At 43.6% G+C, this 27,162-nt stretch overlaps 1 protein-coding gene across 1 annotated transcript; it reads left to right on the top strand.

The window, feature by feature from the left end:
• The first annotated feature begins 8,410 nt into the window (after positions 1-8,410).
• SMIM23 (small integral membrane protein 23) lies at positions 8,411-14,613 on the top strand. Its single transcript, XM_030305244.1, has 4 exons — positions 8,411-8,500; positions 13,806-13,857; positions 14,062-14,129; positions 14,401-14,613. The coding sequence occupies exons 1-4, from the start codon at positions 8,411-8,413 to the stop codon at positions 14,611-14,613; spliced, it is 423 nt and encodes a 140-aa protein (XP_030161104.1).
• The last annotated feature ends 12,549 nt before the right edge of the window (positions 14,614-27,162 follow it).

Genomic DNA, 27,162 nt, shown 5'->3' with positions numbered 1-27,162 from the left:
AGAGCCCGATGTGGGGTTCGAACCCACCAACCATGAGATCATGACCTGAGCCGAAGTCGGACACTTAACCAACTGAGACACCCAGGCGCCCCTATAGGTTTAATGCAATTACTATCAAAATCCCAGCCAGGGTTTCTTTTTGTAGATGTAGACAAGCTTGTTCTAAAGTGTATATGGAAAAACATAACAGCCCTAGAAGTGCTGAGACCATCTTGATAAAGGAGAACAAAGAAGAAGAAATCACTCTACTCTATACTAAGGCTTGTTGTATAGCCATGGTAAACAAGACAATGTGGTATTGGTGCAAGGATACACAGATCAATGAAACAAAATAGAGAACACAGAAATAGACCTACACAAATATGTGCAACTGATTTTTTACAAAGGTGCAACAACAACAAAAAAAAGACAAAACAAACAAACAAAAAAGAACCGTGATCCCAACCTCACACCTCATATAAAAATTAACTCCAAACAGATTATGGACTGGACTGTAAGACATAAAACTATAGCATGTTTTTTTTAATGGTTTTATTTATTTTTGAGAGACAGAGAGATGGAACACAGAATCTGAAGCAGGCTCCAGGCTCTGAGCTGTCAGCACAGAACCCGACGTGGGGCTCGAACTCACAAACTGTGAGATCATGACCTGAGCCAAAGTCAGACACCTAACCAACTGAGCCACACAGGCCCCCCAACATGGTTTTAAAATGGGAGAAAATCTTCTGTTTCTAGGGCCAGGCAAAGAGTTCTTAGACTTTACACAAAAAAAACATGATTCATAAAAGAAAAATTAATAAATCAGGCCTCGTTAAAATTAAAAACTTTGTCTCTGCAAAAATCCACGTGAAGAGGATGAAGAGACAAGCTACACACTGGAAGAAAATATTCACAAGCCGTATATTCAAAAAGGACTAGTATCTAGAACATACAAAGAACTCTTGGGGCCCCTGGATGGCTCAGTCAGTTAAGTGTCCAACTCTTGATTTTGGCTCAGGTTATAATCTCATGGTCTGCTGACAGTGCAGAGCCTGCTTAGGATTCTCTCTCTGCCTCTCTCTCTCTCTCTCTCTCTCTCTCTCTCTCTCAAAATAAACAAATTAATTAAAGAATAATAACTCTCAAAACTCAAGTGTAAAAAGAACCAATCCAGTTAGAAAATGGGCAGGAGACATGAACAGAGATTTTACTGAAAAGGAGATACAGATGGCAAATAAGCACATGGTAAAAGTTCAATATCATTAACTATTAGGAAAATGCAAATTAAAACCACAATGAGATCACTATCTACCTATCAAAATGTCCAAAATAAAAAATAATGGAAACACCAAGAGCTGGCGAGGTTGAGGAGAAGCCGTATTGTTCATACATTGCTAATGGGAATGTGAAACAGTACAGCCATTCTAGAAAACAGTTTGACAGTTTCTTAGAAAACTTAAGCAATTACCATAAAGCTCAGCAATTTGCATCTTAGGCATCCCAGAGAAACGAAAACTTAGGTTCACACAAAAACTGTACAAAAATGTCCATATCAGCTTATTCGGAAGAGCCAGTAATTAGAACTAGCCCAGATGTCCTTCAGTGGGTGAACGGTTAAACAAACACATACATGCCATGGGGCACTAAAGAGGAACTAACTAATGATACTTCGCCAATCTGGATGAATTTCCAGAGAACGATGCGAAGTACAAGAAAGCCCACATCCAAAGATAGCTTACTATTTGATATTCCAGTTTTGAAAAGACAACATCTTAGAAGTGGAGAACAGATGAGTGGTTGCCAGGAGGTGGGGACAGTGGAAAGGATGGTGGGCGTCCACTATTCTTCTGGAATCTAGAAATTCTGCTGCATCTTGACTGTAGGGATGGATACAGACACCCACACACGTGGCAAATATTTAGAATTAAATACACATACAAAATGAGTCCAAGTAAAACTGGAGGGGTCTGAATAAGATTGGTAGATTGGGTCAATGGCAGTATCTTGGGGATACTGGGGATCTAGGGGATTACAGGGGGAAACTGGGTATAAGGTACAGTGGACCCCCTGTATTATTTCTTACTACTGCGTGTGTATTTACAACTATCTCAATAAAAGTTTCAGTGAAAACTTTTATTGATTTGTATTTTAAAACTCCTATTTTATTAAAGATTTGAAAATACAGGAGAGGAGGATTCTGGGAAGATGGCGGCGTAGGAGGACGCTGGGCTCACCGCGCGTCCTGCTGATCACTTAGATTCCACTTACACCTGCCTAAATAACCCAGAAAACCGCCAGAGGATTAGCAGAACGGAGTCACCAGACCCAAGTGCAGACGAGAGGCCCACGGAAGAGGGTAGGAAGGGCGGCGAGGCGGTGCGCGCTCCACGGACTGGCGGGAGGGAGCCGGGGCGGAGGGGCGGCTCGTCAGCCAAGCAGAGCCCCCGAGTCCGGCTTGCAAAAGCGGAGGGGCCTGACGGGCTGTGTTCCGACAGCAAGCGCGACTTAGCGTCTGGGAGGTCATAAGTTAACAGCTCTGCTCGGAAAGTGGGAAGGCTGGAGGACAAAGGGAGGGTGAGCTGCGGAGCCCCCGGACGACAGAGCTCAGTTTGGCGGGGAACAAAGGCGCTCGCCAGCGCCATCTCCCCCGCCCATCCCCCAGCCAAAATCCCAAAGGGAACCGGTTCCGGCCAGGGAAATTGCTCGCTCCGCGCAAACACCCAACTCTGTGCTTCTGCGGAGCCAAACCTCCGGCAGCGGATCTGACTCCCTCCGGCTGCCACAGGGCCCCTCCTGAAGTGGATCACCTAAGGAGAAGCGAGCTAAGACTGCCCCCCCTGCCGCCCGCCGTGCACCTTGCCTACCCACCCCAGCTAATACGCCAGATCCCCAGCATCACAAGCCTGGCAGTGTGCAAGTAGCCCAGACGGGCCACGCCACCCCACAGTGAATCCCACCCCTAGGAGAGGGGAAGAGAAGGCACACACCAGTCTGACTGTGGCCCCAGCGGTGGGCTGGGGGCAGACATCAGGTCGGACTGCGGCCCCGCCTACCAACTCCAGTTATACACCACAGCACAGGGGAAGTGCCCTGCAGGCCCACACCACACCAGGGACTATCCAAAATGACCATGCGGAAGAATTCCCCTCAGAAGAATCTCCAGGAAATAACAACAGCTAATGAGCTGATCAAAAAGGATTTAAATAATATAACAGAAAGTGAATTTAGAATAATAGTCATAAAATTAATCGCTGGGCTGGAAAACAGCATACAGGACAGCAGAGAATCTCTTGCTACAGAGATCAAGGGACTAAGGAACAGTCACGAGGAGCTGAAAAACGCTTTAAAGGAAATGCAAAACAAAATGCAAACCACCACGGCTCGGATGGAAGAGGCAGAGGAGAGAATAGGTGAACTAGAAGATAAAGTTATGGAAAAAGAGGAAGCTGAGAAAAAGAGAGATAAAAAAATCCAGGAGTATGAGGGGAAAATTAGAGAACTAAGTGATACACTAAAAAGAAATAATATACGCATAATTGGTATCCCAGAGGAGGAAGAGAGAGGGAAAGGTGCTGAAGGGGTACTTGAAGAAATCATAGCTGAGAACTTCCCTGAACTGGGGAAGGAAAAAGGCATTGAAATCCAAGAGGCACAGAGAACTCCCTTCAGACGTAACTTGAATCGATCTTCTGCACGACATATCATAGTGAAACTGGCAAAATACAAGGATAAAGAGAAAATTCTGAAAGCAGCAAGGGGTAAACGTGCCCTCACATATAAAGGGAGACCTATAAGACTCGTGACTGATCTCTCTTTTGAAACTTGGCAGGCCAGAAAGAATTGGCACGAGATTTTCAGGGTGCTAGACAGCAAAAATATGCAGCCGAGAATCCTTTATCCAGCAAGTCTGTCATTTAGAATAGAAGGAGAGATAAAGGTCTTCCCAAACAAACAAAAACTGAAGGAATTTGTCACCACTAAACCAGCCCTACAAGAGATCCTAAGGGGGACCCTGTGAGACAAAGTACCAGAGACATCACTACAAGCATAAAACATACAGACATCACAATGACTCTAAACCCGTATCTTTCTATAATAACACTGAATGTAAATGGATTAAATGCGCCAACCAAAAGACATAGGGTATCAGAATGGATAAAAAAACAAGACCCATCTATTTGCTGTCTACAAGAGACTCATTTTAGACCTGAGGACACCTTTAGATTCAGAGTGAGGGGATGGAGAACTATTTATCATGCTACTGGAAGCCAAAAGAAAGCTGGAGTAGCCATACTTATATCAGACAAACTAGACTTTAAATTAAAGGCTGTAACAAGAGATCAAGAAGGACATTATATAATAGTTACAGGGTCTATCCATCAGGAAGAGCTAACAATTATAAATGTCTATGCGCCGAATACCGGAGCCCCCAAATATATAAAACAATTACTCATAAACAGAAGCAACCTTATTGATAAGAATGTGGTAATTGCTGGGGACTTTAACACCCCACTTACAGAAATGGATAGATCATCTAGACACACGGTCAATAAAGAAACAAGGGCCCTGAATGAGACACTGGATCAGATGGACTTGACAGATATATTTAGAACTCTGCATCCCAAAGCAACAGAATATACTTTCTTCTCGAGTGCACATGGAACATTCTCCAAGATAGATCATATACTGGGTCACAAAACAGCCCTTCATAAGTTTACAAGAATTGAAATCATACCATGCATACTTTCAGACCACAATGCTATGAAGCTTGAAATCAACCACAGGAAAAAGTCTGGAAAACCTCCAAAAGCATGGAGGTTAAAGAACACCCTACTAACGAATGAGTGGGTCAACCAGGCAATTAGAGAAGAAATCAAAAAATATATGGAAACAAACGAAAATGAAAATACAACAATCCAAACGCTTTGGGACGCAGCGAAGGCAGTCCTGAGAGGAAAATACATTGCAATCCAGGCCTATCCCAAGAAACAAGAAAAATCCCAAACACAAAATCTAACAGCACACCTAAAGGAAATAGAAGCAGAACAGCAAAGACACCCCAAACCCAGCAGAAGAAGAGAAATAATAAAGATCAGAGCAGAAATAAACAATATAGAATCTAAAAAAACTGTAGAGCAGATCAACGAAACCAAGAGTTGGTTTTTTGAAAAAATAAACAAAATTGACAAACCTCTAGCCAGGCTTCTCAAAAAGAAAAGGGAGATGACCCAAATAGATAAAATCATGAATGAAAATGGAATTATTACAACCAATCCCTTAGAGATACAAACAATTATCAGGGAATACTATGAAAAATTATATGCCAACAAATTGGACAACCTGGAAGAAATGGACAAATTCCTGAACACCCACACTCTTCCAAAACTCAATCAGGAGGAAATAGAAAGCTTGAACAGACCCATAACCAGCGAAGAAATTGAATCGGTTATCAAAAATCTCCCAACAAATAAGAGTCCAGGACCAGATGGCTTCCCAGGGGAGTTCTACCAGACGTTTAAAGCAGAGATAATACCTATCCTTCTCAAGCTATTCCAAGAAATAGAAAGGGAAGGAAAACTTCCAGACTCATTCTATGAAGCCAGTATTACTTTGATTCCTAAACCAGACAGAGACCCAGTAAAAAAAGAGAACTACAGGCCAATATCCCTGATGAATATGGATGCAAAAATTCTCAATAAGATACTAGCAAATCGAATTCAACAGCATATAAAAAGAATTATTCACCATGATCAAGTGGGATTCATTCCTGGGATGCAGGGCTGGTTCAACATTCGCAAATCAATCAACGTGATCCATCACATTAACAAAAAAAAAGAGAAGAACCATATGATCCTGTCAATCGATGCAGAAAAGGCCTTTGACAAAATCCAGCACCCTTTCTTAATAAAAACCCTTGAGAAAGTCGGAATAGAAGGAACATACTTAAAGATCATAAAAGCCATTTATGAAAAGCCCACAGCTAACATCATCCTCAACGGGGAAAAACTGAGAGCTTTTTCCCTGAGATCAGGAACACGACAGGGATGCCCACTCTCACCGCTGTTGTTTAACATAGTGCTGGAAGTTCTAGCATCAGCAATCAGACAACAAAAGGAAATCAAAGGCATCAAAATTGGCAAAGATGAAGTCAAGCTTTCGCTTTTTGCAGATGACATGATATTATACATGGAAAATCCGATAGACTCCACCAAAAGTCTGCTAGAACTGATACATGAATTCAGCAAAGTTGCAGGATACAAAATCAATGTACAGAAATCAGTTGCATTCTTATACACTAACAACGAAGCAACAGAAAGACAAATAAAGAAACTGATCCCATTCACAATTGCACCAAGAAGCATAAAATACCTAGGAATAAATCTAACCAAAGATGTAAAGGATCTGTATGCTGAAAACTATAGAAAGCTTATGAAGGTAATTGAAGAAGATTTAAAGAAATGGAAAGACATTCCCTGCTCATGGATTGGAAAAATAAATATTGTCAAAATGTCAATACTACCCAAAGCTATCTACACATTCAATGCAATCCCAATCAAAATTGCACCAGCATTCTTCTCGAAACTAGAACAAGCAATCCTAAAATTCATATGGAACCACAAAAGGCCCCGAATAGCCAAAGGAATTTTGAAGAAGAAGACCAAAGCAGGAGGCATCACAATCCCAGACTTTAGCCTCTATTACAAAGCTGTCATCATCAAGACAGCATGGTATTGGCACAAAAACAGACACACAGACCAATGGAATAGAATAGAAACCCCAGAACTAGACCCACAAACGTATGGCCAACTCATCTTTGACAAAGCAGGAAAGAACATCCAATGGAAAAAAGACAGCCTCTTTAACAAATGGTGCTGGGAGAACTGGACAGCAACATGCAGAAGGTTGAAACTAGACCACTTTCTCACACCATTTACAAAAATAAACTCAAAATGGATAAAGGACCTAAATGTGAGACAGGAAACCATCAAAACCTTAGAGGAGAAAGCAGGAAAAGACCTCTCTGACCTCAGCCGTAGCAATCTCTTCCTCGACACATCCCCAAAGGCAAGGGAATTAAAAGCAAAAGTGAATTACTGGGACCTTATGAAGATAAAAAGCTTCTGCACAGCAAAGGAAACAACCAACAAAACTAAAAGGCAACCAACGGAATGGGAAAAGATATTTGCAAATGACATATCAGACAAAGGGCTAGTATCTAAAATCTATAAAGAGCTCACCAAACTCCACACCCGAAAAACAAATAACCCAGTGAAGAAATGGGCAGAAAACATGAATAGACACTTCTCTAAAGAAGACATCCAGATGGCCAACAGGCACATGAAAAGATGTTCAGTGTCGCTCCTTATCAGGGAAATACAAATTAAAACCACACTCAGGTATCACCTCACGCCAGTCAGAGTGGCCAAAATGAACAAATCAGGAGACTATAGATGCTGGAGAGGATGTGGAGAAACGGGAACCCTCTTGCACTGTTGGTGGGAATGCAAATTGGTGCAGCTGCTCTGGAAAGCAGTGTGGAGGTTCCTCAGAAAATTAAAAATAGACCTACCCTATGACCCAGCAATAGCACTGCTAGGAATTTACCCAAGGGATACAGGAGTACTGATGCATAGGGGCACTTGTACCCCAATGTTCATAGCAGCACTCTCAACAATAGCCAAATTATGGAAAGAGCCTAAATGTCCATCAACTGATGAATGGATAAAGAAATTGTGGTTTATATACACAATGGAATACTACGTGGCAATGAGAAAAAATGAAATATGGCCTTTTGTAGCAACGTGGATGGAACTGGAGAGTGTGATGCTAAGTGAAATAAGCCATACAGAGAAAGACAGATACCATATGGTTTCACTCATATGTGGATCCTGAGAAACTTAACAGGAACCCATGGGGGAGGGGAAGGAAAAAAAAAAAAAAAAAAAAAGGACGTTAGAGTGGGAGAGAGCCAAAGCATAAGAGACTGTTAAAAACTGAGAACAAACTGAGGGTTGATGGGGGGTGGGAGGGAGGGGAGGGTGGGTGATGGGTATTGAGTAGGGCACCTTTTGGGATGAGCACTGGGTGTTGAATGGAAACCAATTTGTCAATAAATTTCATATATTAAAAAAAAAAAAAAAAAAGAAAATACAGGAGAAAAAAATCTGAAAAATCACCATCCTGAAACACAATATTTTGATGCTTTTGTTTTTCCTGATCTTTGTTTTTTACATTTATATGAAAAAAAATGTGAGAGGTAGGAATAAAAATCAGGGTGGTGACGAGGTGGGGGCCTTGCTGCCTCCCACCTTCTATGACATCAGAACTCAGTGTTTGATGCCTGCTGACCAGAGGCCAGGAAGGAGGAGGGTGCCCCTCTGCCCGGCAGGTGGGGGTAACTTGCCGCACCCAGGCAGCCTGACCTGAGGCCATGGTGATCCAACAGGTGGGCAGCAGGGGGCGAGTGGCAGCCGAGAGTCTTGAAAGGAGAAGGGGCAGTCGCTGTGAGGACAAGAAACAGGTGAGGCCAGACCAGATGCATGCTGCCTTCCTCCCATCTGGGGTCCCTTTGACACTCCAGACAGACTGTAAGGCCCTCAAAGTCAGAAGAGGCTGAATTTCAGCCGGACTCTCCCTGGAGCCCGACCTGGTTGAACACAGCATGGGTGCTTGGGTTCTCCGTCCCTGAAGTCACTACTGACTGACTCTCTAACTTCATCCCCAGCACCGCCAGCATAACGTGCGCTCCAGAAGGGCTGGGTTTTTCATTTAGTTTCCTACTATATCCCTAGTGCCTACAGTGGTGCTTGGTTCATATTAGTAGCTGAATGAATGAATGAGTGAATGAACGACTTGAAATAAATAGGATACATCTGAATTATAGACCTCCCGGAGTATTTGTTCTTAGGACTGAAATTCAACCTCATGTAGAACTTTGTCAAAATGGGAAATGTTATCACTTACTATGCACAGCCTGGTGCTTCCACCCCCCTCTCTCTTTCATGACTTACAGCATTCCCGAGAGGCAGCTATTAACAGCTTCATTCACAGATGGGTAAACCGAGGCTCAGACCACGATCTACCAGGATTTGAAGCCAGGTCCATCTGATTTCAGAACTCTTAGCAAGCTTACCCTGCACTCCGTTGCCTCCCAGGTGGGGAAGTGAGGGAGGCATATAAAAGAAGGCTGGGGAGGTCAGCTGGGCCTGATCATGCACACCACGGAAAGGGACGGGATTTTATTCTGAGATTCATAAGAGGCCATTAAAGGTTTGTTGGTTTGTTGGTTTGTTGGTTTGTTTAAGCCATTGAAAGATCGTAAGCAGAGCAATGGACGACTGATCTCTATATGTTTCCGAAAGATTTGTTCACTTGTTCATTTGATATACATGCTCCAACGCCTCCTTTGTGCTGGACCTCACAGCAAGATGGGGCCTTATGGGGTCCCATCATGCTGTAGCTTTTCCTAACAAGAGTCCCACAAATACCAAGCCCCAGGAAGGCTCTTTGAGAAAAATCTCCAAAAGACTTCTGCCATTCAAGGAATGCCAATACTCTTTCTTGTCCCCTCTTGGAGATTGACACTGCTCATTCACATAATGAAGGCTCTGAGAAGTTCTGCAACAAGGAATTCACTTTGTTGACCACAGCATTTCCCAGACCAATCAAACACCGAGCCCCAGCTTTTGTTTTTGAAAGACCTTTCAGTATACTTCAGAATCCATTTTACAGATGAAGCGGTTGAGGCTCAGAGAGAAGAAACGATTTGGCTCAGGCCCCAAGGCAACACGGGAGAAGAGCTAAAACTTAATCCTGCCCCTGTTCCCCCCTTAGTCTCCAAACAGCACAAAATAAAAACCCAACAGCAAGTGTACTGGGGAAGGCATTGTTCTGTAAAGTACATGGACAGAGGAGCTGTTAAAGAAATATCAGAGCATTGACAATCAGCCATTACAAAGAATGAGATAATTCTGTGTGTCTGTAGAAAGATTCCCAGGGAACACTGTTAAGGAAAAGCCCCCTAGCGCCTGGGTGGCTCAGTCGGTTAAGCGTCCGACTTCGGCTCAGGTCACGATCTCGCGGTCCGTGAGTTCGAGCCCCGCGTTGGGCTCTGGGCTGACAGCTCAGAGCCTGGAGCCTGCTTTGGATTCTGTGTCTCCCTCTCTCTCTCTGCCCCTCCCTGCTCATGCTCTGTCTCTCTCTGTCTCAAAAATAAATGAAAACGTTTAAAAAAATAAAAAATAAACTATAAAAGAAAAAGCCCCCTAAACTTAAGTGTAAAATGCAATGATCTTTACATTGAATGCACACACCCAGGTATCGTCCCCCACATCAAGCAATGGAACATTTCCATTTCCAGTACCCCAGAAGCCTCCTTCAGGCCCCTCCCATCTCACGCCCCGCCCCCATAACCATGATCTCTGATCTCTACCATCGTAGAGTTTTGTGTGTTCTTGAATTTCACGTGAACGGAATCTGTCAGTGTGTACTTTTACGCCTGGCCTCTTTCCCTCGTCAGTGTCTGTAAGACTGTAAGACTCAGCCAGATTGATGCTTTGTAATTTATTTTTATTTTTAAAGTTAATCATAATAATAATATAGTTACTAGTATATATAAAGAAAACTATCTGGGGGAGAGGGAAATTATGCAAATCTTTTATCTTCTTTGTTGTGGTAGCAGGTCTAAATCTTGCTTCGTGAACTCGGGTAAGTAAGAAATATATTATTTCAAGTCAAATTAAATCTGACTCAGCCCACATCTAATGAGTCGAGGAAAGTTCCATGTCAGTCAATACTGTGTTTGTCTTAATCCTTTGTCGACTTCTGCTTGTCCCTGACACCATCACTGTCGCAGCTCACATTGTCTGTTGAAAGCAGGTGTCTCTGAACTCTCTGGGCTAAGGCTTGCCCAGACACACCACAAAGCCACCAAGAGCGGGCGCCAGGCCCCTCCCAGACTCAGACTCAGCCTCTCTCTTCTCCCACCTCTCTAAAAGGCACCTGTCTCCTCTCCTAATCCTGGCACATACACCAGAATCTCCTAAATGATCGTGGGCTGACCCAAGCATCAGTGAGCGATGTTGCCTCCAGGCAGCTCCTTCACTCCAGCCTGCACTAAAACGCTATGATTAGACTTCCACTTGCAGCCTTAACACAGTAGCTGGGGTGAAGCTAGCCCTCCCATCGTAAGAAACCACAAAACTGTCGATATCTAGAAAGCAGCTATTTTCAGGGGAGGGGTAACAGGCAGCACAAGAGTGCCATCCCTGAGAAAAGGAAAACTCGTGATAGCCTTGCCTCTTTCCCAGAGGCTGCTGCACCGAGAAGCAGAGCCCAAGCACGCACAGCAGTCCCCACTGAGCTGCCCAGTGTAGGACAGCTAAAGCAGCTGGGCTCTAGAGAACATGGCCCTGGAGAGGGAGGAGAGCTGTGCACCAAGGGGAGCCCCATGACTCCCTGGCTGAGGGGGCGGGGATGTGCATGCCAAGGGCTAAATTAGCTGCTCTCCGCAGAGTGGCTGCTATGCAGTTGGGAGCAGAGCAGAGATACTAGAAACCCAGCGGTGCTGGAGGTTCACAACGGACCATATACCTAACTGGAAAGCTAAAGCAATAAAATGTCTAGAAGACAGAGGAGAGAATCTTCACAACCTCGAGTTCAACAAAATTTTTTAGACTGCGCACAAAAGGCACAACCATAAAGGGAATATATTTGATGATTTGAACTTCATCAATATTGAAACCGTTTATGGGGCGCCTGGGTGGCTCAGTGAGTTAAGCATCCAACTTTGGCTCATGATCTCGCGGTTCCTGGGTTCAAGCCCCGCGTCAGGCTCTGTGCTGACAGCTCAGAGCCTGGAGCCTGCTTCGGATTCTGTGTCTCCCTCTTTCTGTCCCTCCCCCACCAGCGCTCTCTCTCTATCTCTCTCTCTCTCAAAAATAAATAAACTTAAAAAAAATTGAAACCGTTTAATTTTCAAAGACACTGGTAAGAAAACGAGGAGGCAAGCCACAGACTTTGACTTTGTAGTCACGATACAAACATCTGACAAAAAAATGTATATCCAAAACACATAAAGAACTATAACTTAATACGAAGACAACTGCTCAACAACAACAAAAATGAGCAAAGAGTTTTTAATAGACACACCCACAAAGTAAGATGTGTGAATTATGATCAGTAAGCACATGAAAAGATGCTCAACATCTGTTATGGACTAAATGCTTATGTCCCCCCCCCCAAATTCCTATGTTGAAATCCTAACTCCCAAAATGATGGTATTAGGAGTTGGGATCTTTGGGTGATGATTAGAGCCCTTATTAAAAAAAGACCCCAGAGAGCTCTCTCTGCTCTCTGCCACATGAGGATACGATGAGAAAATAAATGGCTGCTTACAACCCAGAAGAGCGCCCTCACCAGACCCCGACCCTACTGCCCCCCTGATCCTGAACTTACAGCCTCTAGAACTATAAGAAGTTTCTGTTGTTTTTAAGCCACCGGCTCTGTGATAACTTCATTACAGCAGTGCAAATGGACTAAGACAACATCATTAATCATTGGGGAAATGCAGGTAAAAACTAGCTTGAGATATTACCACACAACCAATGGAATGCCTAACATGAAGAAGATTACTGACAGAGATGTGGAGCAAATAGAATCCTCGTGTTGCTGGTAGAAATGCAAATTGGTACCAATCCATGGGAAACAGTTTGGTGGTTTCTTATAAAATTAAACATACACTCGCCATAGGACCCAGCATTTGCATTTCTGGGTACTGCCCCCAGTAGAATGAGAACACATGTCCACACAAAGAGGGGTATCCAAGGTGTTCACAGCAGTTTTATTCATGATAGTCAGAAACTAGAAGGAGCCCAAGGTCCATCAATAGGTGAAGAGATAAACTGTACCATATTCACACAAGATGATATTACTCATCAATAGCAGTGAACACAAAAACATGGAGACACCTCAGAAGCCTTATGTTGCGCAAAAGTAGCTTACCACAGGGGTGCCTGGGTGGCTCAGTCGGTTAAGTGTCCCACCTCAGCTCAGGTCATGATCTCACAATTTGTGGGTTCGAGCCCCATGTCGGACTCTGTGCTGACAGCTCAGAGCCTGGAGCCTGCTTCCGATTCTGTGTCTCCCTCTCTCTCTGCCCCTCCCCCACTCATACTCTGTCTCTCTCTGTCTCTCAAAAATAAACGTTAAAAAAAAAGTAGCTTACCACAAAAGAGTACAGACTATGAGTTTCCATTCATTTGAAGTTTTGGAACAGGCAAAACTACTCCATAGTGACAGAGCACATTAGTGGATACCTCTGGCATGGTGAGGGCAAGGAGGCAACAGACTATAGAAGGACATAAGGGAACGTGCTGGGATGATGGACATGTTCTTTCTCCTGAGTGGGATGATCGTCCACAGGTGTAGATGTGTCAAAATTCACCAAACCATACATTTAAAATGTGTGCCTTTTACTGCCTGTGCAGTATACCACAATAAGGTTGATTCCTTTTAAAGATCATGTAGAGCAAAAATGTAAAAAAAAAAAGCAAGGCAAGACTGAGAAGAGGGCCTTCTCAGCAGGCAGAAGGGAGGAAAAACACCAATGGAATGGCAGGAGGCCGCCATGTTACCGACTTTTGCAATGTTTGGGGGTTGTGTGATAAGCATGCATGACGTGGATAAAGTTAAGATAAGGATAAAGAAAAAAGATGAGCTCTAAAAACGATCTTATAGCACCCCCATGCCTAGCCCTCTGTGAGGGAAGCAGGGATGCCTGCTGTCCCCTGAGAAAGTCACCTGCTTCCTCCTCCTCTTGCCCCCAGACGCTGTTGGCATTGCTGATCTTGGTCCTGTACATGGGCACAGGAATATCAGGTGAGCATTCCGAAATCTCAGAAAGGAGGAGCCGAGTCCACACGGGGTCGGGAGGGGTGTTCTGGAGATGGCTGCATGCCAACGAGGCCTCCACAGCCTGCCTTCTCCTACCTCCTTCACCCACTGGGAGGACCGAACATGTTCATTTCAACTACTGCTCACTTGCCCTTGTTAAGGGGCGATATCGGTTCGTGCCTGTTTCAGGAAGAAGTTGGGAGGTGTCAGAAAGGATCAGAGAATGTAACTATCCCCAGAATCCTGTGGCTTCCCAGGTAACATATTCAGGAAGGGTACTGAGGGGATGTCAAGCTTGGCTGAGGAAATCCGGGAAGGCTTCCCAGAGGTGTCACGGGCGAGCTGGATCTTGAAGGATCGATAATTAGGAGCTGGCCAGGTGGAGAAGGTGGGGGTAGACACTCCAGACAGAAACGCTGCAAAGGCTCAGAAAGCTTTTTGAAACCAGTGGCAAGAGGCGGGGGGCGGGGGTGGGGGGGCGTCCTACGTGAAAAAGCTCAAGATGCAATTTTGATATCTGCCTTTCAGGGATTTGAATACCAGACCGATGAACCCGCAGAAGAGCCAATAAAGGTCATCAGGACCTGGCTGAAGGAACACTTGCACGTTTTCTTGGAGAAGCTAGAAAAAGAGGTGCAGGAGTTGGAGCAGCTGGTACAGGACCTGGAGGGGTGGTTAGATGCCCTTCTGGGAGAGGGGCACCCGGAGGATCCCTGCTCCAGCTTCAAGAACGGTTTGTGAGGGCCCGGGGCTGGACCCTGGGGAGGACGCCAAGTGAAAGGCAGGGGAAGGCGTGCCAGCTGACAAGAGCTGAGCTGTGACACTTGAATTTCAAAGCAGGCAAGACAATAAAATACCTGAGACCCTGAGAACTTTGCTGGCACCACGGCTGGTTCACGAACGAATGCCATCAGAAGGACACCAGGGCCCTGCTGAGATAGCCTCCAGGGCACCAGGACTCCGGGGTGCCAGAACGAAGCCAGCCTCCGGGGCAGAACCCTTGCCCACTTCCCCGAGATCCGGCACAAATTCCCTAACCTCTCTGAGACGAAAGTGCCTCATGAGGAAAAATCAGGGTCACAAATTTGCCTCCCAGCATTATGAGGGTGTATATGTAGAGTGCCTGATAGATAGGTCTTCCTTTCTTTCACTCCTTTTCCTTCCTCCCCGGAACTTAGCGAGACGAGTCTGGTTCTGGAGTATATAGATGTTAATGTGGCAGCTCAACCCTCTGGCCCCGCTTCTAGCAGCATCAATTGTCAAAACCCCTGTGCAGGGCAATGTGGTGACAGCTATGAAATTCACAAATGCATTTACCATTTGACCCAGCAATCTGCCTCAGGGATTTATCTCCTATAAATGTGTGAAATATATATTTATCATATATATTCTATATATATACTTGTCATAGTTATAGCATTATATAATTATGTATAACATATATATTATATTGAAATATATACTTACAACACATATACATACATGTGTGAAATTACATGTACATAATGTTACTGTCCTAGCTTTGTTTATAATAGCAAAACAAAGGAAACAACCTAAATGATTATCCATAGGTCCCAGGTTAAATTAGGTAAATTTAGGTAAATTAGGCCCCTGTAGGTATGAAAGAGAATGAGGGAGCTTTTCTACTGATATGGAAAAGGCTACAAGAAAGGTTGTTAAATGAAAGAAATCAAGGTATAAGAAGAGCCTGGGAATAAGAATCTGTATTTTGTTGTTGATGATGATGATGACGATGTTACTGAATGTGCATAAAAATTAGTAGGATACAAAACGGGGCGGGGGTGGTTGGGGGAATTGAAATGGACAAATGTATGACCAGGATGAGAGTGAAACTTTTCACACTTTGTTAGTTTCAGACTGTGTGAATGTTTTGCCTATTCGAATATTTTTAAAATAAAATTACCTATTATTTTGCTTACAGAGACACTGGAATATGGTGTCTACAAGTAAAATAAGAATATCACTGTGATGAAATTACGAGTGACTTTTAATTTTGATGACTTTGATTAAACAATGATAATTCTTATCTAGGATTTTCCCTTTCTTTTTTTTTTTATTTTTTTAACGTTTATTTATTTTTGAGAGATAGAGACAGAGCATGAGCAGGGGAGGGGCAGAGACAGAGGGAGACACAGAATCCGAAGCAGGCTCCAGGCTCTGAGCTGTCAGCACAGAGCCCGACATAGAGCTCAAACCCACAAACTGTGAGATCATGATCTGAGCCGAAGTTGGACGCTTAACCAACTGAGCCACCCAGGCACCCCTAGGATTTTCCCTTTTTCCCTTGACTTCAGGAAGTTCAGAGTTCAGTTGTCCATTGTGGGAATGATATCAGTCTCATTTTTTTTTCATTATTTGACCCTTTCTATGATTTTTTGGGTTTGTTTTCTAGTTTACTGGAGCTATTATCTATGTGCCAATTATCAGAACTACCTCAAATCTTTGGAAAGTCGTGAGGGTTGCAATAAAAATATCTCCTAGAATATCGGACTTACAGGGAATGTCACGGCGATTCGTTTGCCGGGAGAAATTATTCGGTTGCCGCTTGGGAAGGAAAATGTCTTTACAAGTTATGGTCACAGTTTTGCCACTTTGAACATTCAGCAGGGGCTGGGAAACCTGAATCTGTTTTCCTTGTTTGCAATTACTTCAGCAAGTGCTCTGTAGGAAGGTCTCATATTGGCATTTCTCTGCACTTATCTTTACTATTACTATAAAGCTGTAGTTCCAGAACCCCAAATCATGTACATGTGCTCTACAGGTGTTGAGAGGGTTCTCAGGCATGATTCTGACTGTATACAACCTTGGCTTAACACACACCTCAGCCTCTAACCCCCATCGAAGTTGCAACTGTACTGTACCTGTAACGTATGGGTGTGTGTTTATATTTAGATATTATATATATTTATAGTTTATATATGATACGGTTATGAATGTTTTTATAAAACATACATGTACATAAAATTGGGGGATCCGTGAAAAAAAGAAAACAGAGCTAGATCCTTGAGGAATGCAACCACCCCTGTGGATATTAGCAGAGCATTTGAAGAGAGGCATCACACCCTGAAAGCTCTTATGCATCACCCCCACGCACGCACACACAGAGCCTAACAGAAACAGCCCATGCTGGTGTGGGGCTGCAGCCCACTGGTGGTAGTTACTTTTGGTATGTCGACTTGTGAGCCCATAAGGGTAGCAAGCCATTCGGGGTGGCTCAGGCAATGAGGGTTCGTTGTGGAACAACAACACAGGAGTCAGAAATCTCATGGAAATCAGGGGCATACCATAACCTGGGATCCTGGAATCTGGACCAGGAAGGGCTTCGAGAACCCAAAGCATCCACTCATCCTTCCTGATGAGTGACTTCCTGATGAGGGACTCCAGGAGCCCCTGCTGCAAGACTCTGGGAGCTTCCCTCTAGCATTCCACATTTACCTCGACCTGGCCACTCTCTGGGTCTCTGCTTTTCTCTGTGTGTCTGCCCCATCTCTTCCTGCTTCCAGTGGCTTCCTTGAGCACCACTCTAACCATCCCCTCTTCAGCTCAGCACTTCTGCCTCTGAGTCCTTCTAACTCTGATCTGCTCCTGGGCCCACAAGGCCTCTCCCTTTCTCATGACCTTCCAAACTTCCAGTGACCATATAATTCTGTCTGCATTTCCCAGATCAAGCTCCAAAGGGGGTGGATGGATGTGACTGACTCATTTCGTTGGCTGGAGTTTCCTGTTGAGTCAGGATCTGTGTCTACCAGCCTTTGGATTGGATGGCCTTGGGGTGACCACTCCCGCTCCAATCAGCCGTGGCAGAAGGGGGAAGGGAGAATCAAATATGCCAGGATGGAGCTTCCTCATACGAGAAACAGCCTGGGATCCTTCCTGATGAGTGACTCTGGACCATGTGTAATGACCTCGTATTTCCCAAGGTGGTCACAAATGTGGCAGAGAGAGAGTGATGGCAACCCTTGTACCTCCGAGCCCCCAGAGCCAATATCAGGGAAGCAGAATTGTGTGAGGCAAACATTCAAAAGCTGAATATAATTGCTAAGAATGAGGTGGAGGAGGCTTGACTACCAGAGTCACCATAGGCGAGTAGGTCATCTTAATTTGGCAATATTTCATTCATTCTCCAGCTCCTGAGTGTGAAAAATACAAATGACACACTTAAAAGGGAGAGCATGACTACCTTTCATGACTTTGAAGTCTTATAATTTGAATGACTTTGGCAAAATGTTGCCCAGAAGGTCTATCAGGGGCCCACTTTCATTATCTATAGAGTGGACTTCCCTTTGGGAAAGAAAATGTCTTTTACTTGAGAAGGCAACTATTTCCAGCTCTTTCCATTCAATCAAGAAACAGTGCTGCCAGCAGAGCAGGGTCTCCCTGCCCCCACCCCAGTCCCCAACCCAACTCCCTTACAACAACCGGCTCCAAGTGATTCTGCAAGGCCAGGCTTCCCAGCGACCGAAGACTAAATAGAAAAGAGAAATTGAATAACAAAATCAGGAGTCAAAACTGAAGGGGCACCTGGGTAACTTAGCTGGTTAAGCATTTGACTTCGACTCAGGTCATGATCTCACCGCTCATGAGTTCTAGCCCTGCATCGGGCTCTGTGCCGACAGCTCAGAGCCTGGAGCCTATTTCAGATTCTGTGTCTCCATCTTTCTCTGCTCCTCCCCAACTTGTGCCTCTCTCTCTCTCTCTCTCTCTCTCTCTCTCTCTCTCAAAAATACATAAACATTAAATAAAAATTGAAAAAATTGAAAAAAAAGAAATGACGGGGCCATGGGTGTACCAGCCACTGGCAAACGCAAAGTTTACAGGCTAATGGGAAAAACAAGTAGAAAAATCAAGACAAGGCAATTTCAGAGAATGATAAATGTAACAGTAGAAACAATAAAACCACTTAGCAAGGCATTGTGGTTTTCCAGCTGGAAACGGAGGCTTGGAGTAGGGGGAGAGGTACAGAGAAGCAGAATTCAGTTTGAAAGTGTAATCAGCAGGACGTGCTGCTGGATAAGAATGAGGAAGAAAGGTCTAGATAGCTGCCTGCCAGGCCTCAGGACTTCCTCTCCAGCGGAGTGCAACCTGAGCCATGATTCAGGTCCTGACCCAAGGAGCTCATGAGGAAGAGACAGGTGTGGTCTTGTTAAGAGAAAAGTGGCCAGTTGGAAAAATGTCATGGCCACTCAATTATCCACATTTCTTCTTTTGTTTCAGGCACCTGGAGCATGAGGTCAGCATCACAAACAATTAAAATTTTCAATTAATTTTAATTGATGGTTTTCTCCCCATCGCTCTTTTACTTAATAGATCTATTTGGCAGCCTTCTTAATGCTCCCTCGGGCTCTTCTCTTTTGCTAACACTGATTCATTCTACGTTTTTCTTTGTTTTATTGTTTTTGGTCAGCTTCTATTCTGTTCCTCCAACTTATATAATGGTGAAAAAACCCACAGTCATCCAGATAATTCATGTTTTAAAGATAAGAATCTGATAATCGAGACAAAAATTGGGTAAGATAAAGTCTGCCTACCTATTAGCGATATGTATTTTCTAAAACTATAAGGACTATTGGAAAGACATAATGAAATTGTGGCAACAGACATTTAGAGAATGTGGTCCTGTTTTAGGCGCTTCGTCGAGTGTTATTGTTACTTCCAGTTTATGGACAGGGAAACTGAGGCATAGAGAGATTATATAATTGTTAAAATCATATAATCAATGAATGGGGAGGCAGGATTCAAACCCAGGCTCTCTAGCATCAGAGCCCTCACATTAACCCAATGTATTTTACAGCCTCGCCTCCACTAAGCCTAGCCAAGATCATGTATTGTTAAGTAATCACATGCCAATTAAATTTATAAGGTAATAAATTCTCATTTCATGCTACTACATGTTGGGTACATATATAGAGAAGTACAAGTCACATTCCCTGCCCACATATAGCTTGTCTTTCTACCATGAAACCAAGAAACAAAGATGAGAAAAGTGAAGTATTTATATTCTTTTAGTAGCTATTGGGTAAAGTGCCAAAGGCACCTAATTGCCAAATGAGCTGTATATTTATTGGCCTAACTAAGAATTTAGAGAAGGGATAGGGAACTTGATTGGGCACTAACATGAAAATCTGTTAGTCCAGTTATAGAAAAATGCAGAAACTTAAATTGGGCTGTAGCCAAGGGAGAGTCACAGGGGAAACAGAAGACAGATGAATGATGGGTGGGGGCAGAGAGGCCCCCTTCCCACTAGAGTCACATCTCAGGTCTGGGCTGGTGTGGCCTCGCCTCACCCCAAGTGTCAGATCCCAGGTCTCAGGTAAGATTTGGGACCAGGCTTCCTACAGGTGTTTGTGAGAATCCGGATTTTTTTTTGTTGTTTGTTGTTTGTTGTTTTGCTTTGTTTTTTAAACAAATATCCTTGGGATGTAGGGATTTGGTCTTCACTGAAATTATTCCCAGACCAGGAAGGTCCATTTCCAGTCTGCATGTCATATTTTTGATGATGTCAAATAAAAATGTGGATTTAATTTGTTCCCTTAATCCACAAATTTGTTCAAAAAAAATTGTGAAATGCACTAAATCCAATTTGGTTCTGATCTGGCTGTCAGAAGGATAATTGAGGGTGGTGAGGGAGGGAGCCAAAGAAGACGCCTTTCTAGGGCATCCATCCCTTCTCTTGTGACATTTCCAGGAGGACATGCACCCTTGCTGGAGGGCAAAGAAAGAAGACAGGAACTTGATTCAGACACTGTCGCTGGCTTTCTCAGTAGAGCGGCTGAGCCCTCAGCAGAAGGAACTCTGCTCACCTGTGTGCTTTGGCCACATCACTTCACCACTCAGAGCCTCAGTTTCCCCCTCTGTCATATGGGGCTATTACCACCTCCTCTGAGTGGCTGTTGGGATATGAAAAGGACCTAACAGTCAAGCACAGCGTTAGAAGGCCAGTAGGTGCCAACAAAAGGTAGCGGAACAGAAGAGTCCCGGGAAATCTAGACTCATGCCCAGTTAAGTCCAGGGGACACTGGCCCTTGGCTCAGTCTCCATCTACAGCTCTGCTTGCCTCTGGGCAGGCCCCATTCTCAGCAGGCTGTCCCCACCGTGGTAGCAAGATGGCGTCGGGAGCTCAGGCTCTATCCCATATTCCCGCTCTCCCAGCTCTCCCCGGAGGAAAGCAAACGCCTCTGCCCCAACAACCATGATCAAATCCCTACAACTGAACCTGGTGGTTCCCAGATTGGATCAAATACTGATTTCAGAGCTAATCCTGGTGGCTAAAATGACACAGTGCTCACATTGGCCGGACCTGTGTTACACACCCATCCCTCTAGCCACGGACAATCCTACGCCCAGACTGAGTGGGCGAGTGGTGGTTCCCCCTAGGAAATCAGGGTGCTGTTACCAGAATGTGGGAAACCAGTGCCAGGAAAAAATTTTAATACTTTATTAAAGTATTAGTAACAATTCTTTACATTCCCATCATACTCTGGCGGAGTACAAAGCGACTTCTCAGCTATCTTCATTCGGGTTGTAGCTCATCTAGACAAGACGGGTGATCTTTCCTGACACCCAGTGCAGGGGCAGACTCTCCTGCCCATGAGCCCAGGCAAAGTGCATGTCAGAGGAGGTGGCATGAAGGAGCTGGAAAGTCACGGCTTTGGGGTGACACAGACCTGGTCCAAGCCCTGCCTCCTCACCCCAACCTCTCCAGTGTGACCTCAGACAGGTCACTCCATCCTTCTGAGCCCCAGTCAGCTGCCCATAAAATGGGGTATGTCTACATATCTCCAGGGCCCACTGAGAGAATTGAGTAATAACAAGCAACTTTTATTTAGTGTTTACTATGCTCCAGGCACAACTCTAAGCACTTTATGAGCACCGCCTACCTTATTTAATTATCACAACAAATCTGTGTGTGCTATCAGTGTCTTCACCGCACATGTAAGGAAACTGGGACATGGGGTGCACAAATATTCCGGGGTCAACAGTAAGTGGTGCAGCCAGGATGCAAATTCAGACAAGCCAACTCTGGGGCCACGTGCTGAAGCCCCACCCTATGCTCCTTCCGGATTAAATGAGGTAATGCACATGCTGAGCTATGTAAACTGTAACACATTATATAAATGTCACTCGCTATTACTTCTCTCCTCCCGCCCTGGTCATGAAAGTCATGAGGGACCTCATGAATCTACCATACAGATATGTTCTCTCAGGGCTGGCCTCAGCCCCTTAGCGGCACTTTCAGAGCCTGCCCGTGGCTCTGAGGCTACGCCTACAGACCCATCTGATTCTTTTCTCTCTAGAGTCTGGGCAAAGTCATTTCTTGTACAAAGGCATTCATTTACTCCAGAACTCTTAATGACCGAAAGGATAAGCTGGGGTCATACCGGACAGCAAAGAGATTGAACTGGAGAACTGAACCAACATGGTCTCTACTCCCAGTGCGGTGGAGAGTCAGAGAAAATGGCACCTGGGGAGGAGACACAGCATCACGGGTAACTTGGGCATAATATTGGAACCCGGCTGCCAGGGTGGGGGTGAGATACACGGGACAGGAGCAGCTAGCCGAGCCGAGCATGTTGAGCTACTGTCACAAAGGGAATTCTACTCCCCGCTCCCTCTGGCATAAGCTTAGCATCAATTCTTCATAACATACTTGTTTCCCCTCCGGAAGACATCCTTCCTTGTTCTTGGTTTCTGCTTTACTTCTCGTATCGAAGCACATACTCATTAGCAAAAAGTCAGAAAAAAGATACCAAATGTATATACTTGTAAAAATTTTTTTTATTTTTGAGAGATAGGGAAAGACAGAGCATGAGCAGGGGAGGGGCAGAAAGAGAGGGAGGCAGAGAATCTGAAGCAGGCTCCAGGCTCTGAGCTGTCAGCACGGAGCCTGATGCGGGGCTGGAACCCACGGACCGCGAGATCACAACCTGAGCTGAAGTCAGACGCTTAACTGACTGAGCCATCCAGGAGCCCCAAATGTATTTATTTCTAAAATAGCAGGCACATAGAGGCACATAGAAAGCAGATTAGTGGGACTATGGGAGGAGGGATAGGGAATGACTGCTTAATAGGTACAGGGTTTTCATTTGGGGTGATGGGGAAGTTCTGGAGTTAGATCATGGTGACGATGGTTGTACAACATCATCAATGTACTTAATGCCACTGAACTGTACATTTTAAAATGGCAAAAATGGTAAATTTTATGTTATGTGCATTTACCACAACAAAGAACTGCAGGAGAGCATAATCTCACTACCCAGAGTCAGCCAAAGCAACGTTTTATGTATTTCTCTCCACCTTTTAAAATGCGTATTTTTAAATAATTAAGGTCAGAATGCAAAGTAAAATGTTGCATCCTCCTCTTTCAATCCAACAGTCTGTAATAAGTATTTTCGTCATATCCCGCATAACATTATTGGGCACCTAGAGGATTCTTTTCCTCAAAGAACTATTCACTATTATTAACAAATGCACCAAGAAAATGAAAGCCAGGCCATAGATTGGGAGAAATTACTCACAATACATATATCTGACAAAAGACTTATATCCAGAATATATAAAGAGCTCCTACAAATCAATAAGAAAAATATAGACCACCCAGTGTTTAAAGTGTGCTAAAAAGTGTGCCAAAAAGAAGATATATGAATGGACAATAAGCATGAGGAAAGTGCTCAACAGCATTGTTCATCAAGGTCATGCACAGTAAAATCACAGTGGGATACCAAGGCAATACCACACTTGGGGAGGAAGGCAGAGCACTGCAAATCTCATACATTGCTGATAAGGTATAAAATTATGCAAACCAGTCTGGAAATCAGTTTGGCAGTTTAGTATAAATGTAGACCTACAGAATGCCCTAGTGGTTCTATTCTAAGTATTTACCCAAGAGAATGAAAAAGTGTGGGGAGGGGGGGAGGCATTAAAAAATATATAAGTGCACAAAAACTGCAACAATTAGAAATAACTCAAATGTCCATAAATAAATTGTAGTTAGATTCATACAGTAGAATAGTGCTCATAAATAAAAGAATAAACCGCTGATACATACAACAGCCAGATGAGTTTCAAAAGCATTACCTGGCATAAAATAAGGAAGACAAGTGTAGCTATTGTCTGATTCCATAAAAACCTAAGCTATGGTGATGAAAATCAGGTCAACATCTCAAGGCCGTGTATAAGGAAAGGTTCTGGAGTGATGGAAATAACCTACATCTTAATTTGGGGTGGTAGCTATGTGGGTACTTTAAACTCTTTATTGTATATAAATTATGCTTAAATAATATGAATTGGAAACAATAAAATTAAACACCAACTCTGTGACCCAACAATTTCATTCCTAGATTAACCCAAGAAAAAAGCATATACTCACAAAAAGTCTTGTATTAAAATACTCACTGCAACTTGATCCAGAAGAGCCAAAAACTAGAAATGGACTAAATGTTCCAATTAAAACAGAATGGTAATTAATCTGGATTTTCTAAATGCATGTTGCTGGGGTGCCTGGGTGGCTCAGTCGGTTAAGCGGCCAACTTCTGCTCAGGTCATGATCTCGCGGTCCGTGAGTTCGAGCCCCGCATCAGGCTCTGTGCTGACAGCTCGGAGCCTGGAGCCTGTTTCAGATACTGTGTCTCCCTCTCTCTGACCCTCCCCCATTCATGGTCTGTCTCTCTCTGTCTCAAAAATAAATAAACGTTAAAAAAAAATTTTTTTAAATGCATGTTGCTTATAAAAGACACAAATAAAAACTTAAAAATAAATGGATGGGAAAACATCCATAAAAACATCAAAGAATAAACAGATTATTCTTAAAAGGAGGTATAGATCTATTAATACTAGATGAAACAGACATTAAGACCAAAAGTATTAGTAGACATTAAGAATAACAATTCATGGGGCACCTGGGTGGCTCAGTCGGTTGAGCATCCGACTTCCACTCAGGTCATGATCTCACAGTTCGTGGGTTCGAGTCCGGCGTCAGACTCGCTACATCAGGATTCTCTCTCTCCTCTCTCTCTGCCCCTCCCCCACTCACGTTCTCTCTCTCCCTCTCAAAAATAAAAAATAAACATTAAAAAAATAGTAACAATTTATAATTATAGAGGGGCCAGCTCGACAGGAATACATAACAATCCTAAATTCGAATGAGTTTAGTAATGGAGCCTCAAACATTGTTAGAACTAAAAGGAAAATAACCAATCCCATAATCATAGTGGAATGTTTTGAAACATATCTCTCAGTAACTGATAATACAAACAGACACAAAAGTAAATAAGGCTGTATAAAGATTGAAGGGACTTGACTAACAAACTTGAGATCAGACACAAATTTTGTAAAAATGCAGTCACCTGATTTATGGCAAAGATACCACTACGGCATAGTGGGGAGGAAACTGTCGTGTCAATAATGGTACTAGATGAATTGCACAAACTTATGGAAAATATGGCTGTTGATTCTCACCTCATAACATACTCTAAATTCTACTTCAGGTGCATCATAAGCTTAAATGTGAAAAGTAAAACAATAAAGTTCCTAGAATAAAACACAGGAGTGTATGTTTATGACCATGGATGGACACAGATTTCTTAACAAAACACGAAGAACACTAAACATAAAGGAAAAGATCGGTACATTAGACTATTTAAAAAAAATTTTTTTTTAATTTTTTTTAACGTTTATTTATTTTTGAGACAGAGAGAGACAGAGCATGAACGGGGGAGGGTCAGAGAGAGAGGGAGACAGAGAATCCGAAGCAGGCTCCAGGCTCTGAGCTGTCAGCACAGAGCCCAACGTGGGGCTCGAACCCATGAGCCGTGAGATCATGACCTGAGCCAAAGTCAGACAATTAACCGGCTGAGTCCCCCAGGTGCCCAGGTACATTAGACTATTTTAAAATTAAGAATTACTGTTCATGGAAAGACACCATTAAAAGGGGGAAACGGCAAACAAAATGCAAGAAGACATTCACAATACAAAGAAACTGTACATTGAATATATAAAGAACTCCTCTGAATAATAAGAAAAAGACACCTCCCCAAATGGGAAAAAAATCTTGAGCAGGCACTTCACAACAGGGCAATACCCAAGGGCTCAATTTGTTATTTGCGAACGCCTAATTAAAACCACAATGAGGGGTGCCTGGGTGGCGCAGTTGGTTAAGCGTCCGACTTCAGCCAGGTCACGATCCTGCGGTCCGTGAGTTCGAGCCCCACGTCGGGCTCTGGGCTGATGGCTCAGAGCCTGGAGCCTGTTTCCGATTCTGTGTCTCCCTCTCTCTCTGCCCCTCCCCCGTTCATGCTCTGTCTCTCTCTGTCCCAAAAATAAATAAACGTTGAAAAAAAAAAAATCTTTAAAAAAAAAAAAAAAAACCACAATGAGATTTCATCCCCTACAATCAGAATGTATAAATTGTTTTAAACCAAAACCAAGTGCTGTTAGGATATAGGTCTATTAGCACTCTCCTATATTTCTGTGGAAGTGTAAATTAGACAACTGCTTCTGAGAACTGTTAGCAGTACCTCCTATAGCTGAACATACATATGTTTTATGAACCAAGAATTCTACTACAAATGTATAGTATGCTCTTGGAAATGGATATATGTATATGTGTGTATCTGTGTGTGTGTATTGAAAAGTCATGTCCAAAGATATCACACATTGTTTTTAACACTTAGGAACTAGAAACCATTCAACAGTCAATAGTAGAATGGATAAATAAGTAGTATTCCATTTATACTTGGAATGGAATGGAATGGAATGGAATGGAATGGAATGGAATGGAATAAATAGTATTCCATTATATTTGGAATGGAATGGAATACTATCCAGCAGTGAAAAAGAAAGCAAATCAGTATATACAAGACCATGGATAAGTCTCAAAGATATAATGTGACTAAAAGACAAGAAAGAGCACGATTCTTATCTATGATCCCATTTATACGAAATGCAGAATTGGGCACAATTAGTCTATAGTGCTATAAGCCAGGATATTGGTTACTTTTGGAGAGTAATGATCAGGAGACAGTACAAGAGAGACTTTTGGAGGTGCTGGTAATATTTTATCTGAATGGTGGACACCCATGTGAATTCACTTTTAAAAATTCATCAAGCTCGGGGCACCGGGTAGCTCAGTCAGTTAAGCGTCCGACTTCAGCTCAGGTCATAATCTCACAGTCCATGGGTTCGAGCCCCGCATCGGGCTCTGTGCTGACAGCTCGGAGCCCGGAGCCTGCTTTGGATTTGGTGTCTCCCTCTCTCTATGCCCCTCCCCTGCTC

The sequence above is a fragment of the Lynx canadensis genome, chromosome A1, assembly GCF_007474595.2.
Source record: "Lynx canadensis isolate LIC74 chromosome A1, mLynCan4.pri.v2, whole genome shotgun sequence".
Lineage (NCBI taxonomy): Eukaryota > Metazoa > Chordata > Mammalia > Carnivora > Felidae > Lynx > Lynx canadensis.
Note: the sequence above shows the minus strand (reverse complement) of the source record. Positions and strands in the feature narration are given on the sequence as shown.

What these genes read in the sequence shown, in the direction of transcription:
- SMIM23 (XM_030305244.1), top strand. Translation starts at nt 8,411, where the DNA reads ATGGTGATCCAACAGGTGGGCAGCAGGGGGCGAGTGGCAGCCGAGAGT. An exon ending in GCTGTGAGGACAAGAAACAG is followed by an intron (nt 8,501 to 13,805) that starts GTGAGGCCAGAC and finishes TCTTGCCCCCAG; the next exon opens with ACGCTGTTGGCATTGCTGAT. An exon ending in CATGGGCACAGGAATATCAG is followed by an intron (nt 13,858 to 14,061) that starts GTGAGCATTCCG and finishes TGCCTGTTTCAG; the next exon opens with GAAGAAGTTGGGAGGTGTCA.